This window comes from Felis catus, chromosome D3 (assembly GCF_018350175.1).
Source record: "Felis catus isolate Fca126 chromosome D3, F.catus_Fca126_mat1.0, whole genome shotgun sequence".
NCBI classification, from domain to species: Eukaryota; Metazoa; Chordata; class Mammalia; order Carnivora; family Felidae; genus Felis; species Felis catus.
In genome coordinates this window covers 93,502,803-93,519,162 of record NC_058379.1, presented here as the reverse complement: position 1 = coordinate 93,519,162, position 16,360 = coordinate 93,502,803, and the positions used below count along the sequence as shown (strand labels likewise).

At 47.7% G+C, this 16,360-nt stretch overlaps 1 protein-coding gene and 1 long non-coding RNA gene across 17 annotated transcripts in view; one reads left to right on the top strand and one right to left on the bottom strand.

Annotated features, from left to right (window-relative positions):
* ATP9B (ATPase phospholipid transporting 9B (putative)) overlaps positions 1-16,360 on the bottom strand; it is a 251,509-nt gene that overhangs the window by 157,671 nt on the left and 77,478 nt on the right. For 10 of the 15 annotated variants that reach the window (XM_045041291.1, XM_045041296.1, XM_045041287.1 and 7 more), the window contains 2 exons: positions 9,000-9,082; positions 144-238 (listed from right to left, as the gene is read on the bottom strand). In XM_045041291.1, the coding sequence (XP_044897226.1) occupies positions 144-238; positions 9,000-9,082 (178 nt within the window). Of the gene's footprint in view, positions 1-143; positions 239-8,999; positions 9,083-13,760; positions 14,383-16,360 lie in introns of those variants that run through there. The other 5 variants (XM_023242122.2, XM_023242125.2, XM_023242126.2 and 2 more) reach the window with 2 other exon arrangements.
* Positions 4,865-9,296, top strand: LOC123381147. 2 transcript variants are annotated; one of them, XR_006587817.1, is made up of 3 exons: positions 4,865-5,149; positions 7,775-7,993; positions 8,124-9,296. It is a non-coding gene; the product is annotated as an uncharacterized LOC123381147 (long non-coding RNA). The 2 variants fall into 2 exon arrangements; XR_006587816.1 differs by having other exon boundaries at positions 7,775-8,336; positions 8,501-9,296.

Below are 16,360 nucleotides of genomic sequence, written 5' to 3'. Positions count from 1 at the left end.
TTCAACAATCCTTCGTTAGTAATAATGAAATTGTTTTGAACAACTCTCGGGGCATTCAGTAAGCTGGCTGGTACACAGAAACTGTTTACTGCCCGGCAGCGAGCACGACACGTGAATGGCACCGGAAGCGAAAGGACACTCACCCCCAAGGCTGGCAGCCTCTGCGTGCAGCTCACCGCCACCTTCAGCTTCCAGTCAGTTTCACCATCGAGCTGGTCAGTGCGAATAAAACACGAACCTTGGAATGAAAGAAGAAAGTTGCGGAGTTACAGGTACTTTAAGAGCACAATTCTCCAGCACGGTGGGATACAGAAATGATGCCTCTGGAGATTCACGGAAACAAAACTCCTTACAAGGCTTCATTTATTTGATTCACAAACGAGTGTGCAGAGAAGATCCAGGTCATTAACTGATCACTTACCTCCTACGCGCTGTTCTTGCCTATTAAGGCTTAGTATTAATTAGTGCTTTATTTCAGAAAACCTGCATTGACCATTCCCACCTTCAATTCATGTTCTGATGATAACAGAATATGCAAATACACAAAAATATCCCAAGAACGTGCGCCATAATGTTGCTAATAAATTATCTGATGTGCTACCATAAAACAGGTTCAGTAATAAAAGCACAGCTAAAATGTCAAAACCCAGGTAAGGTCTATCGTCATACGACCCTCTCAAATTTTAACATGAGAAAATATTAAATTACAAAATTCGATTTACTCTTGACCACTCTCACACCATTTCTCAGAACCTATCCTAAGACAGATAAACAAAAAATGACCGATGTGCCAGATGACCCTGTAATGTTATTTATGGTAACGAAAGGCTGGGAATCGGTGAATCAGAGGAGCACGAGCAGCAGGAAAACACAGGGCCCGGGTGGCAGACACGGAGGGAGGGGACAAAGGAAAGGGAGGGAGGGAGAGAATGAGAGAGAATGAGAAAGACCTCCATTTTTACTGGTAACGATCCCTTGGGTGCACATCGCCAGGTGAAGAAAGCGGGATGCAGATGCTGGGCATGGAACAGCGCCTTCCCCTGACAAGCCAGGTGGGGCAGGGAGGGGACGTGCAGGTGGGGACGTGGGGATGACGTCTGCCACACCCGAGTGCCCCCCATTTTACACTGCTCGCTCTGAAACCATGTGTTTTACATAATTAAAAAAGCAAATTACACCAAACTTCTAAAAAGCAACCCCTAAAAACAAGCACATAAAACGATACGTTAGCAGTTTCATTACCAGATGAATTCCAGTGACTTAAGGTTTTTCAAAAGCCCACTTACAAAATACACTGGTTGTAGAAAGCCACACCAGCATGCGTGTACCTTGGTGACTCACGACAAGGACCTGGTAGACAACTGCAACCTCCCGAGAAGACCCTGCACGTGCCCCGTCCCACACAGCCCTCCCTCCTTGTAACACTACAGTCACTCGCACTTCTTGCTTTGAGAGTCTACCCCCCAAGTCCCCCTCAAGACACTACAGCCGAGCCTTGTCCGTTCTGGGCACGTCTTCCAAGTCACATTTCATCTACAGGCCCTCCCTGCTCTCCCTCTAAATTGTCTACTGAAAGGCCCCGTTTGCATCTCACTGACCGAACACTCATGATCCAGGCCAACCATCTCCCCTCCACCTGGGGGTCCCGTAACCCCAGCTCCTGCACCCGGAGCCCAGCTCACACTCCAGGGACCATCAGAACTGTTGCCCGACTTCCATCCAGAGACACCGTGTCCAGGCTCTGCTCTGCTTTGATGCCAAGAGGCCCTTTGTGCTCAATGCCCACACCCATGCCTGCACTACAGGTCGAAGAAAACAGAAGTCTTTCCTTCCTTCTCAGAATAAAGAGCTAGAATAAAATGTAGAAAGAGAGGCATCCGCTCTTTGGATTCGGTCTTGTCACCTGGTGACACAGTTCCTGTGAGAAAGTATCGATTCCTTGTTGCAATTTATCCGCATTTCAAGACAATGAGTTGGCCGCCTGCCATCTTCACGAGACGACCGGTTAGGCACACATGTGTGTGCGTGTGTGCGTGCGTGTGTGTGCCGGGTGACCTCCAATGCCGTTCCGCTCATTACAGAGTCTCAGGCTGATCCACTGTTGGAGCGGGGGAGACATCTGATTTTCAGAATTACCACATTATGAAGATCAAAATGTCCAGTGTTCAACAAAAATCCCAAGGCACACAAAGTAACAGCAGAGTATGGCCAATTTAAAGGGGGGGGGGGGGGCTGCCAAACAACAGATACTGTCCCCGAAGAAGACCCGACGTCAGATCTACTAGACAAGGACTAGTCTAAAAGATGCTCAAAGTCAAGAAAATAATTATGAACAAAATGGAATCAATAAAAAGAGAGAAAACATAAAGAGAAAAAGGAAAAAAAAAATTCAACAGCTGAAAATTCAACACATATAATAATGTCAGTGAAAAATTCCCTGGGTAGAGTCCAAGGCAGACTTGAACAGGCAAAAGAAAGAATCGGTGAACCTGAAGACAGGGCAACAGAAATGGCCCAAAATGAGGGACAGAAAGAAAATGAGCTGAAAAACCATGAACAGAGACTGAGAGACCTGTGGGACCCACCACTCAGCCCAGCATACACACAGTGGGAGTCCCAGAAGAAGAGAGAAAGGGACCAAGAGACTACCTGGAGAAATAATTACTGAAAACATCTCATATGTAATACAAGACACAGATGTGAACACCTATGAAGCCCAAAGAAAGCCAAGTAAGATGAACTCAGACCCACTCTGAGACAAGTTCTAACCAAACTTCCAAAAGACCAAGAATCTTGAAAGCAGCAAGAGAGAAGAGACTCATCACACCCAAGGGGCCCTCAGTAAGCTTATCTGTAGATTTTTCACCAGAAACTTTGGGTTTGAGAGAAAGTGCACCAACACATTCAAAACGCCGCAAGAAGACAGACCCGTCACATGTGACTCCTATATCCAGCAAGACTGTGCCGCAAAACGAGAGGGAGATCAAGACGTTCCCAGACAGACAAACGCTGTGGGAGGTGGGGACCACCGACCTTTTCTGCAAGAGCTGCTTGTTCCCGGGAGTAGGGCAGACGCAAGGACAGGACGGGAGACAGTCACTAGGGGCCGTGCGAGAACTAAGGTCTCGGGGCAGGCCAGCCCACGGCAGGTTATAACACGAGGAGTATGGCCACAACAGTCTATAACTGCACTTGGTTTTCTACATGATTTCAGAGATTCATAAATCTGAAGAAAAGCAATCATTCCTCTAAAAGTTGAAATTATGTAACTTTTGCTTATAATTCCACATCTTGTTTTGTACATACTTTGAAACACTATGAATGCACTCAAAATAATTTTTAGGGGGCGCCTGGGTGGCGCAGTCGGTTAAGCGTCCGACTTCAACCAGGTCACGATCTCGCGGTCCGGGAGTTCGAGCCCCGCGTCAGGCTCTGGGCTGATGGCTCAGAGCCTGGAGCCTGTTTCCGATTCTGTGTCTCCCTCTCTCTCTGCCCCTCCCCCGTTCATGCTCTGTCTCTCTCTGTCCCAAAAAAAAAAAAAAAGTTAAAAAAAAAAATTAAAAAAAAAATAATAATAATTTTTAGTTTATGTTTTTGGACACACAATGAATAAAGATGTAATTCTGTGACATCCACAAAGGGGTGGGGATGGAGTTGTAAGTGAGCAGATTCTTGTACGTTATCGAACTTAAGTTGGTACAAACTGAAATTCCACAATTGTATCTTCAAGATGCTGAATGTCATCCCCGTGGTAACCGTAGCGAAAAAAGTTCTAGAATGGAAACAACAGGCAGTGAGAAAGCAATTTAAACACTTCACTACAAAACATTCACCAAAACAGAAAATAATACAGAAAGTGAGGGATCAAAAAGAGCTCTAAGGCACATGGGAAACCAACTGCGGTGAAAAAGTCCTTCTCCATCATTATGTTAAGATGTAAGTGGGTGAAACTCTCCAAAAAGAGAGACGGGCAGAATAAGTGAAAACGCACAATCCAACCACATGCGGTCTGGAGGACACTCCCTTGAGCTCCAAAGACACACAGAGGTTGAAAGAGGAAGGATGGTGAGAGATGTTCCGTGGGAAAGAGTATGGCAATTTGTCACAAGATTAAACACAGAATTAGCAAATGAGGCAGCAGCTCCACTCCTGGGGATAAACCCTTAAGAACTGAAAGCAGGGTCTCCAGAAGAGAAGCGTACACCATGTTTTACATGGTCATGGCATTACTCACAGGAGCCAAAACACGAGAAAAACCCAAGCGTCCACTGATGGAGGCGTGGATACGGAAAATGTGCTCTATACATACGGTGTAAGACATCGAGCCTTAAGGAAGGAAATTGTGCAATACGATGCAACATGGACGAACCTCGAGGACATTATGCTAAATGAAACCAGCCACACACAAAAAGACACATACTGCAGGATTCCACTCACATAAGGTTCTTAGAGGAGTCAAATCATAAAGACAGAAAGCAGAATGCCGTATGAGAGGAGGGGAGAACGAGGAGTTATTTTTTAATGGATACAGAGTTCCTGCCCTACAAGGTGAAAAGTTACAGGGGCAGAGGACTGGTGTAGTTGCACAACAATGTGAATGTATTTAACATCATGAAAGCTTGCACTTACAAATGGTTAAGACGGAGTGACGCTGTGATTTATGAGAAATATATATTTGGTCTTAGTCCACAATTTCTCACTCTCTGCTCCTAAATATCCTACCTGCTGAGAGGGATAAAGGTGTCTTTTGTTAATGAAGGAGACCCCACTCAAGGGCGGGGCTGTTGCCAGGACGACCAACCCTGTGTGATCAGAGGGTTGGAACTTCCGGCCCCACCCCCGACCTCTGTGGAGAGGGGAGGGGCTGGAGGCTGAATCAGCCAATGGGAACTTCCGGTCACACCGCGACTCCCAGGGAGGGGAGGGGCTGGAGGCTGAATCAGCCAATGGCCAAAGATCTAACCAACTGTGACTATACAAAGAAGCCTCGGTAAAAATGCCAAAGGACCGGGTTCACAAGCTTCTGGAGATTGGGAAGAGTGCTGTGCGGGGAGGGATGGAAGCCCCACAGCCTTTCCCCAGACCTGTCCCTATGATCTCTTCCTCTGGCGGTTGATTCTTAGCCTTTGTCACCTCCCTGAGCCACCAGGTGAGCGGCCGTGTTCCCCTGAGTTCTGTGAGCCGCGGCCGCAAATTGCCAGTTGGTCAGAAGCACGAGTAACAAACAGCCTGGGACTTCCGACCGGTGTCCGAAGTCGGGGTGGGGGCATCTTACAGGACTGAGCCCTTACTGCGCAGGATCTGATGCTGCCTCCGGGTGGACAGTGTCAGAATCGGCAGGCACCCTGCAGGTGTCCCGAGAACTGCCTGGGCTTGTGTGTGTGGGACCCTCCCTAGCCCACGTTGGAACCGGGTCCAAGAACTCTAAAAGAGATAATAAATTTTATGTTATGTGTATTTTAACACAATAACAAAAAAGATACATTTAAAACTTAAAAGCATTCACCAGCCTTGTAAAAAGAAGGCTTACTGTAAAACAACAATAAGGTGGTGGGGTGGTGAGAGAGTGCACACAGGTCAATGGAGCAGAACGGAGCCCAGAATTAAGCCCCATAAACACAGCTTCAATAAAGGAGCAAACACCTTGTCATCGGGAAATGGCCCTGGGAAAACCAACCAACGCCCCCCCCCCGCCACCTCCGGCCGAAAAACTGAATCTAGACACAGACCTTACATCCCTCAGGAAAATCAACTCCAAATGGGACCTAAATGTAAAATACAAAACTATAAAAGTCCTGTAAGACAATATAGGAGAAAACCTAGGTGACCCCAGGTGTGGTGAGGGCTTTTTAGATACCGCACCAAAGAAACGACCCAAGAGAGAAAGAAATATGTGATTAGCCAGACTTTGGTAAAATTTAAAACTTCTGTTCTGCAAGACATTATCAAGAGAATTAGAAAACAAGCCACAGACTGGGAGGGCGAATGTTTGCAAAATATACATCTGATACAGGATCGTTATTCAACATATACAAAGAACTCTTCAAACTCAACAGTAAGGAAACAACCTGATTAAAAAATGGGCTGAAGCCCTCAACAAAGAAGATATACAGACGACAAGTAAGCACGTGAAAGTCTCCACGTCATCCCACGTCATCAGGGATACAAGTCACAACCGCAGGGAGACAGCAACCCACCCCTATTAGAACGGCCCATGCCCGGGGCACTGACCAGGCCGAGTGCTGACGGGCTGTGGAGCCCCAGGAGCTCGCGCTCACTGCTGGTGCGAACGCAACATCGTGCAGCCACCGCAGAAGACAGCTTGCTGGCTTCTGGCAAAGCTAACCACAACCTTACTGTATAATCCAGCAGGACTGCTTGGCATTTACCCAAAGGAGGTGTGAACGTAAGTCAACACAAAAACCTGCACGTGCGTCTCACACCAGCTGCTTCCGTAACTGCCAAAACTCGGAAGCAACCAGGGTGTCCTTCAGTAAGTACACGAATAAACTGTGGTCCATCCGGACAATGAAGAATTAGTCAGCACTAAAACGAAATGAGCCATCAGGCCGTGAAAGACACAGAGGAAATTTTCACGCACGTCCCTCGATGAAAGAAAATCTGATACGGCGTTCTGGAAAAGGCAAAACTAAGGAGACCACAGAACGATCAGTGGTTGCTGAGGGATGAACGGACGGAGCACGAAGGATTTTTACATACAGCATCACTAAGGAATATACTCTGTACGATGCCATAACAACCCGTCTTTATCCGTTTGTGCAAGCCGACAGAACACGAACCACCAAGAGTGGAGCCTCACGTAAACCCGGGGCTTTGGCTGGTGCAGGTGCATCTACAGTAACCAGTGCGCCACTCTGCTGGGGTGTGCTGACGACAGGGAGAAGCCATACCTGTGTGAAGGCAGGGCGCACACGGAAAATCTCTGTCCCTCCCTCGTTTGTAAACCTAAAACCGCTCTAAGACAATAAGGTCTAGGGGCGCCTGGGTGGCTCAGTGGGTTCAGCATCCAACTCTTGATCTCAGCTCAAGTCTGGACCTCAAGGTTGTGAGTTCAAACCCCTCACCGGGCCCCATGCTGGGCGTGAAGCCTACTTAAAAAAAAAAAGTCTGAAAACATATTTTGAAATGCATTCAGATTAGTACAGAATATATCAACCAACACCTTGTACAGTTGATCCTTACACTTATACAAGGATTGTTTGAAAATAAGTACAGTACAATATAGTACTAGAAGTGCATTTTCTTTTCCTTATAATTTTCTTTCTTTTTACTTACAGAAATTTTTTTTAATGTTTGTTTGTTTTTGAGAGAGAGGGAGAGGCAGAGCACGAGTTGGGAGGGGAAGAGAGACAGAGAGGGAGCCACAGAATCCCAAGCAGGCTCCGGGCTCCGAGCTGTCGGCACAGAGCCTGACGTGAGGCTCGAACCCATGAACCGCAAGATCATGACCTGAGCCAAAGTCAGACGCTTAACCGACTGAGCCACCCAGGCACCCCTCCTTATGATTTTCTTAATAACGTTTTTCCTCCAGCCTGCTTTACTTTAAGAACACAGTATACAATACATGCAAAATGTGTGCACTTTATGTTATTGGTAAGGGTTCCCGCCAACAGCGGGCTATTGGTAGTTAAGTGTGGGGGAGTCCAAAGTTATACATGGGTTTTCAACTGCACAGGGGTGAGGCGGGGTAGGTGGTAGAAAGTGGCCCTGACCCTACAGTGGCCCTGACTGTACAAACATTCGATCTTTGCAGTAAAGAAACCCTGCGAGTAACCAGCACAGCAAGGAACCAGAACTGCAGAAGCCACATTTAAGTTTACATCTGAGCACCTACAGAGGGAGACTCCTTCCAGTTATACCTTCCTCATACGTAGGTTCAGGGCCCCGTTCCCCTGACTCTCAGGGCTGCCCGCACCCACAGACTTCACCAATGGCACTACGGACGGATGCGGCCCGGCACCCGCGTGCCCTGGTGAGCGGCTGGCTGCATGCACGCTGCCTCCAGGGCTCGCTGCGGCGGGTGCTGGCCAGGGCACTTCCTCTCCACCTCAGCAGCCAACTTCATCAATAACCCATCTCACCGCCTTTCCCCTTTTATCCAGGAGAGACCACGGCAAAACAGAAACATTAAATAAAAGGTTTCCACAGTATCTTGAACTACTTTACTAGTATGGATGGCATAACTTGAAGCGTCCCGAAGCTGCTTAGGCTCAGACGGCAGAACCAGATGACAACAGCTGAGTTTTCTGACATCTAACAGACCCGTTAAAGATCACTTATCCATAAAGCAGCTCAAATGACATGGCTATTTAACAGTTAAGTTGTTAAAATAATTTAAAATGGTTAAAATACACTATAGATGCTTATAATTAAAACAAAAATAAAACTGAATAGTGGTGGGAGGTTGTGAATAATGTTATGTTAAGAAGAACAGATTAACTGATAAAATGCAAATAAAGACCTGATGATGATTTTACAGGAAACGTCTGGAACTATTCACTAAGATCTGCTGACAGGGTGACAAAGCAGCGCCACCAACTTGTACCGTAAGTCACAGGTTCAGCTGTGCTCTTCCTCAACACAGGTTTCCACGCGATGCTGCCCCTACAGGTGTATTCAGTACTCCCTGAACAGAAAGCAGTGCTCCTACTGACCTTAGCAGGTTTACAGACGAGGAATTAGAGAAGCAAATAAGCCAAATCAGAAGGAATAAAAGAAGTTCTGGGAGACACACACGGTCCAGGTTGATAAGGAAGCCAGACTCAAAGTCCTTAACACAAAACCCACACTTCGTCATCTGGAGCAACCCAACGTCCTATTCTAGAAATCGGATGGAAGGGCTTCTGCGAAAGTCACCGAGGGAGAGGGATCCGGCGGGCATGCCAAGTGGCTACGATATACAGTTACCGGAAAGAAGACCCGTCACAACACGCTTCACGCACCCAGAACAGTCAGCTTAACAAAGCAGGTATACTCACTCGCGGAATGTAACGGTCTTTTCTGCCATGATTGGGATCCTCCTGAACCTCGGGGGGCCAAAGGACCGCAATAAAAGAGACCACTGCGGGGTGGGGAGAAGGAAGGATACAGACTGGGATAAAGTGCCAGGGAGATGAACCTGGGGACATAGGATTTAATACAAGTACACTACGGGGCGTCTGGGTGGCTCAGTCGGTTAAGCGTCCCACCCTTGGTTTCAGCTCGGGTCATTATCTTGTGGTTTGTGAGATCTGACAACGACCCCCTTGTCAGGCTCTGTGCTGACAGCATGGAGCCTGCTTGGGATTCTCTCTCTCTCTCCCCCCCTCCCTCTCTACCCCCCCCACCCCTCCTCTGCTGTCTCTCAAAATAAATAAACTTAAAAAAAATTTTTTTTTAATTTTTTTTTTTATTTTCGAGACAGAGAGAGACAGAAAATGAGCAGGGGAGGGGCAGAGAGAGGGGAAGAGACAGAATCTGAAGCGGGCTCCAGGCTCTGAGCTGTCAGCACAGAGCCCGATGAGGGGCTCGAACTCATGGAGTGTGAGATCATGACCTGAGCTGAAGTCGGACGCTCAACCAAGTGAGCGACCCAGGCGCCCCACAAAATAAATAAACTCTAAAAAAAAATGTAATGCAAGTACACTTCTTTAGGGCCTGGCTCATTTAGAAAACACCTTCTAAAGATGGTTATGGGGAGGCACTAACAAAATACTCCAAATTAAGGAAGAAGGAAATATGGCGTCCACACTCCTGATGAGAAACTGTTCCGCACCCGCCCCTCAAAAAATATATGGAGGCATGTATGCATAACACCAAGTCACTTACTTCTTTCTCCTCAAAAAAGGAGGTCACTAATATTACTGACTATCTACGAAGTGCCTGATATGTGAGCTCCCATCAGACAGGAGGCAGGTAACGTGCCGCTGCCGCAAGCCTTGAGTTGCAGCGCCCCGAGGTCAGCGTGGGAAGGGCACAATGCCACCACGAGGTCATCCGACTCTAACCCTGTGTCGTACTAGCACATAAAGTTCACCACGGCTGATCAGTCAGCAGTCTGAACCGTGTTATGCAAACATCAAACGTTTTATTTGGGTGCTGGTGGTTGGTTAGGCACATTGTGTATTTTTAGTGACTTGGCTGACCTAATTTTGTGAAGTCCACTTCCCCTGTAGCAGGGACACTCCCAATGTCCCTGACCAGATTTTTATTCCTGGCTTTCTAAGGGCTACTCCTGGCCCCACATAAACTTCCTGTTGGCTCAAAGGTGGTATCCGAATTCACGTGGTCAGATTTTTACCCTTTACCACTGGATGCATGTGGCTGGGAGGCCACTCCCCCAGTTCAGAAGTTCGTTCGTGATTCTGCCCCATGTTCAGTCAGGGACAGACCAGCAGCTTGAGGTTCTCTCCGTCCACTCCTGGGGCCACAGCCATGGGTTTGGCATACGGACGTTCTTCTAGACTAATGGGGAGGCATGGGATTGTGCTTCTAAGCTTGGCTTCGCAGGAGCCACACCGGAGTGAGCAGCACACCCAGAAGACGGTGCTTACGGCCCCTGAACCAGGCAAGGCTCTGACTGCTGATGGACGTGCGTCCTGCAGAAGCTTTTCCAGAATGCCCCACTCTGACCACTCCCGAGCAGAGCAGCCCAGCACACGCATGCAGTGACGAGTGCGACCCCGTGGGACTCTTCCTGGCTCTTTCCCTGGTTCCGGCGGTGAAATTTCTCGCTGGGCTCTGTGTCCCTTGGTGGTGTATATCAGGGACCCTCCCTCTGAAAACTGGCCACCAAGCTCTCCATTGTTGTCAACACGACCCTTCGGCACGAACTCCCAGAAGGTCTGTTCCTAATCAGCACCACAGGGAAAGCTGCAGAGATCTCTCGCCCCAGGCACGGGAAATGCCAATGGGACAGCAGCTTGTACGTGGGTGCTGGGGTTGGAGGGGTTGCGGTATCTTCTCCAGGCACGTTACTTTCTGCCCCACAAGCTAGCCGGTGGGGGTAATAGCTGGGGCCCTGTTACTCCCAGCTCGTCAAAAGCGAGCAGAGCTCTTGCCTCGGAGTGGGAGCTGGCCAGCAGAGGGAGGGCCCATCCATGGGGCCAGGGGAAGCGAGCCATTAGTGGAGCCCCCTCGCGGGGCGGTGCCCTGGCCTTAGGCTGGCGGTGGCGGGGAGACGGAGCCAGTCCCCGGATTCCAGGCTGCGCCGGCGTCGAGTAGAAGCCGCTTCCCCATGGAGCCAGATTCCACAGAATCAATCTGTTCTTCCTGAGAAAGGTCTCTGAGGAATGGAGAACGACCGCTCTCGAAAGACACATAACTGAACACTGAGATTATCTCAGGCATTCTCTTCGGTGAAAACTAAAAGTCTCTAGTCCTTTCGACTTTCGACCAGGGGTGACTCTGCCCCCTGAGGATACCTGGGAACTTCTGGAGACGCTGCTTGTTTTCAGAACCGGGCGGGGAAGGGGGATGCCACTGGCACAGTGACCTGAGGCAGGAATGGGCTCAGCAGCCTGTATGAAGACAGATGTGGCCCCAGACGGCGGCAGCGCCCAGCAGGCTCCCGATCCCGGGCCGGGCTCACCTCAGCCGCAAGAGCAGGCCTTGGGCTGAGCGCCAGCTCTGCATCTCCCTCACCAACGCTCCCCGTGCGGCGACCCCATCTCACGAAGCCTTTCTCCTGCACGGTGGGAGAAGTCACATGTTCCTTACGGCCGTCTCGTAAAACTTAGGGGCAAGTCTAGGAAGGCCTGTCGGTGAGTGGCAGACGGCAGGAACTCCGGATTTAGCTAACTACGCCTCAAGTTCGGGGTACTGGTGAAGGCAGAAAGGTAAGAGTGTGTCTTCACAGGGCTCGGTCCAGGACGTCTCCCGCAGGACGTGCCCCAGCCCCACCGCCCCGCGGGGCCCCGGAGGAGGTGCGCTCTGCCACCACGAGCACCTCCCTGCCCTCTCACTGCTCTCCTCCGCCAGCCGGGGCACTCCCGACGAGTCCGTTCGGTGGCTGCGGTGTGCCCCACGGAAGCCCTTCACCAGTGACACCTGCAGTCCTTTTAGCTACTCTCCGCCACGGGCATCAGTGCTGCCCACGGGACCAGAGCGGGTCCCCAGAGGCGGAGTCACTCTCCCGAGGCCCGGTAAGACTGACAGCTGCGAGATCTCCGAGTCACCTATCGTATCAAGTGAGGACTCCTGGAAGAGACCTTTGTCTGATGGCGTGCACTTTACATAAACAAATTGTTACGCGTTACCTGTCACACGACCTTCCACAAGGAGAGTATTTTGTACGAACGGATTTCAACTAAAAAGGAGCACAAGGAAGTCTGCAGTGGGTCTTATTTTACAGTTAGACAGTTTTCCAAAACTTAAATGTACGTCGATCATATACGTGCGGGTGCGTGCGTGTGTCCTGCTATAAATTTAGCTGCGCAGGGACCGGACTCTAGGTTCTGTCTGACACGTGCCGTGAGACGTCCGTGCCGACGGCCCTGCTCTAGGTGTGACTTCTAACATATAAAATAGTAAGAAGGGAAACTCACTAGTGTCTTAAAGTTCAAATATTCTGTGGTTCTAAAATAGCGAGACCAACACCTAGATCTCTATGAACTTATTAAACACCGGAAGAAACAGAGCTGCCTTTCTTTAAAGAAAAAGGGATATGCTTCGTATTAAATAATTATATCCTGCTTTAAAAATTTAGAGACAATAGACATCTTACTAACCTTCGAGTACAGTTAACATTACTAGCCTGGCGGTAACGGAGATGATTTAAAAAGAGAGACCGAACCGTAGCAAAATCAGAAGTACGGCCAACTTGACGTGTCTTACACGAACTCTGTCTAATCATGTTTAACAGCAAGCAGTAGCTACGATGGATGCCAGTGAACGCTCGGCAAAAATGAATTATTAAATTGGCCTGCTCATATCCTGTTACAGACTTCTTATGAATACTTGATTTTATTTTGTATTAATTGACAAGAGCTGACAGGAAAGGACAGGTTTAATGACAATCAAATGAAGATCAACTGGGCCATGTGTCACACAGGAGAGCTGCATCAAGTAGTGATAAAGTAACTGCTGGGACACGAGGAGACAGAGCACAGGAGTCTGTCATAGACCGTGATAAGTTATCCTGTAATATTAGTAGATTGCCTGCAACAGCTCGCGAATCCAATAGCTCTCAGAGACGGGTACAGTATATGCCCGACAAAAGAAAAATAGATATTGACTCTGCATATGTAATACCAGATCGTTTGCCATTAAACTTAATTTCTAAATCATTTATGGGACTTAATGACTCTGCATGAAATTTTTAAGCCAGTGGGAAGATGAATAGCACCAAGAGAGAATGTGGACGAGCACAGTGTCATTTACCTACCCCTGGCCCACTAACAGGTGACAGCTGAGCTATTGAAATATGTCCCAAACACTTAAACTATAATGTCATCACTTAGGAGACAAGTGAAAAAGATATTGGCATTTATAAGAGATTGATGAAAATTAGTTCCAAAGCATTAATTTCTCTTAATACCACTGAAAGAATTGTGTGCATTCAGGAGATATTTGATCTGAATTAAGAAACTGATGAAGCAATTGATTAATTGGGATTTAAGCCATCAGTCCCCAGATCCATCAACAGCTTCATCTGCATTCTAAACAATCAAGCCGGCAGCCCAGGGACCGTCCAGTGTTAGTCCCTGGTCACTACACCACAGACAGGCCCCCTGAGCTGTGCTGACAAACACAAGCTTTACCTGGCCAAGCCCGGACACACCATGGAGACCGAAGACTTGTCCACGGGCTAGGGCTGGAAGGTTTTTATTATAACAGACAACCTACTATCAGATTCTTCTGAACTGACACTGCAAAGTAATAAAATAGTATCAATGGCGTCAGTAGATACACAAAAAATTCTGAATAGGTGTACTTTCAAAAATGAGATGATTACAAAAACTTAAAGTAATTACTTAAAGTCATAGAAACAGAGCTTCCAAAGAAATTCTAAGAATTCCTGAGAATTCTTGATTTAAAGCAATATTACGACACACATTTTATCCAGCTGGGAAGCTCCTGGGTCCATTTTACAAAAAGAAGAAAAATAGCAAGAAATAACAACCTGACATTTTAATATCTGCATTATCTATAGTTAGCGATGGTTTTAACAATTTGTGTGATAGGAAAAATAATAAAACTAAGGAATATAACAGAACCGTATGCTCAAACAGACTACAGTAAAGTCCTAACTCAGATCCATTAATAACCTTCCAGGAATATGTGAAACAATAAAGAATTTAGCATAATGCATATTAATTGTGTCCATTTTTCTGGGGAACAAGTTGATTAATTCCTAAGATTCTCAAAGACATCCAGGACCTCCACAATATGAAGTACCATTACACTACAGTGGGCCATTGTCCCTACAACACGAAATGCAACGGAAAAGTAGAGGCAAAGAAAATGTTTTTAAAACATCATCAATCCTGGGGCGCCCGGGTGGTTCAGTAGGCGTCCGACTTCAGCTCAGGTCACGATCTCACAGTTCATGGGTTCGCACCCCACATCAGGCTCTGTGTTGACGGCTCGGAGCCTGGAACCTGCTTCGGATTCTGGGTCTCCCTCTCTTTCTAGCCCTCCCCTGCTCATGCTCTCTCTCTTTCAAAAACGAATAAACGTTAAAAAAAAAAAATTTAAAACATCATCAATCTAGATATAATGTTCTTCATCCAAAGCTAATAAAGAGTATCTCATTTTGCCTAATGCTCTAATATTCTACCTATGTTCTGCTGCCTAAACAATGATACAGTGAAAACATCATTCAGAGGCTGAAGCACTTCTAAAAATGCTGTTAGTCATGTGATCATCAACAAGACCCTCAGATTCCTCCTCTGAAAAATGAACGTTTCTCATTATCTTCCAGCTTCAAAGTGCTGGCTTTTCTTCACCTTTTATCTCCCAACACAAACTGTATAATCTATTTCTCTTAAGTTATTTATCTAAACACCATTTCCATATTTAGGACAGTATTCTTTTGTTTTGTTTTGTTTATTTATTTTGAGAGAGAGACCACAAGAGCGCGTGCGCTAACAGGGGAGGAGCAGAGAGAGAGGGAGACACAGAACCCCAAGCAGGCTCCACACTGTCAGCACAGAGCCCAGAGGCAGGGCTTGATCCCACGACCATGAGATCACGACCTGAACCGAAACCAAGAGTCGGACCCCGACCCAACTGAGCCACCCAGGAGCCCCTAGGTTAACATTCTTACTCTCATATATTATTTCCACCACAAACATTCAAAGGGTAATTAGTATAAAAGCATCTCTCAGGGGCGCCTGGGTGGCTCAGTCGGTTAAGCGTCCGACTTCGGCTCAGGTCATGATCTCACGGTCCGTGAGTTTGAGCCCCGCATCGGGCTCTGTACTGACAGCTCAGAGCCTGAGGCCTGCTTCAGATTCTGTGTCTCCCTCTCTCTCTGACCCTCCCCCATTCATGCTCTGTCTCTCTCTGTCTCAAAAATAAGTAAACATTAAAAAAAAATTAAAAAAAAAAAAAAAAAAGCATCTCTCAGGGTCGCCTGGGTAGCTCAGTCGGTTAAGCGTCCAACTTCGGCTCAGGTCACGATCTTGCAGTTTGTGGGTTCGAACCCCGGGTCGGGCTCTGTGCTGACAGCTCAAACATCTCTCAGACTTGAATAAACGTTAAAAGAAAAAATTGAAGGGAAAAAAAAGCATCTCTCAGGCACAAATGTTTCTGCTATTCATTATATTAAATACATTTAGAAACAAAGACAAACCATAAGTAAGTAGATGATGTAAACAGGGATGGCAGTGTAAGAATGTCCGAAAATCCATTTCTCCATAACTACAATGAGAACATCAGTAAAAACGGTCAAAGGCAACCCTTTCAGAACTCTGGGGAATGATCAAAGACTTGCGACAGTCCCAGGTGCATCTGTTTCAGAAACACGGCTAAATCGAGCCGAGAGTCAGCTGGGGAGTGTCGTGATTTCTCCCATTTCCAAACCCTCCCCCCTCCACCCCACGGCTCCACGGTAGCTGAGAAACGGGCAGCCCCTGACGGGGGCCAATCACAGCTGGGGCCCTTCGAACCCACGCCCTGCGAACTGTCATCACCTGACAAGCAGGGCTCGCCTGGACGTGACCCGACCCGGAGCCCATTCACTGACGACAGCACTTTCCCTGGGCTGTGGGTCAAAACCCGTCAGCGGCAGGTGTCTGACGTCACGGCTCCCTCGGGTGGTGACAAAACTGGTAAACACTAAGCTAACCAGAAAATTGAAAGAAAACTGGGAAAATCAGATGACCTGAAGGAGGCTCTGAAAATTCCCGTCACATTC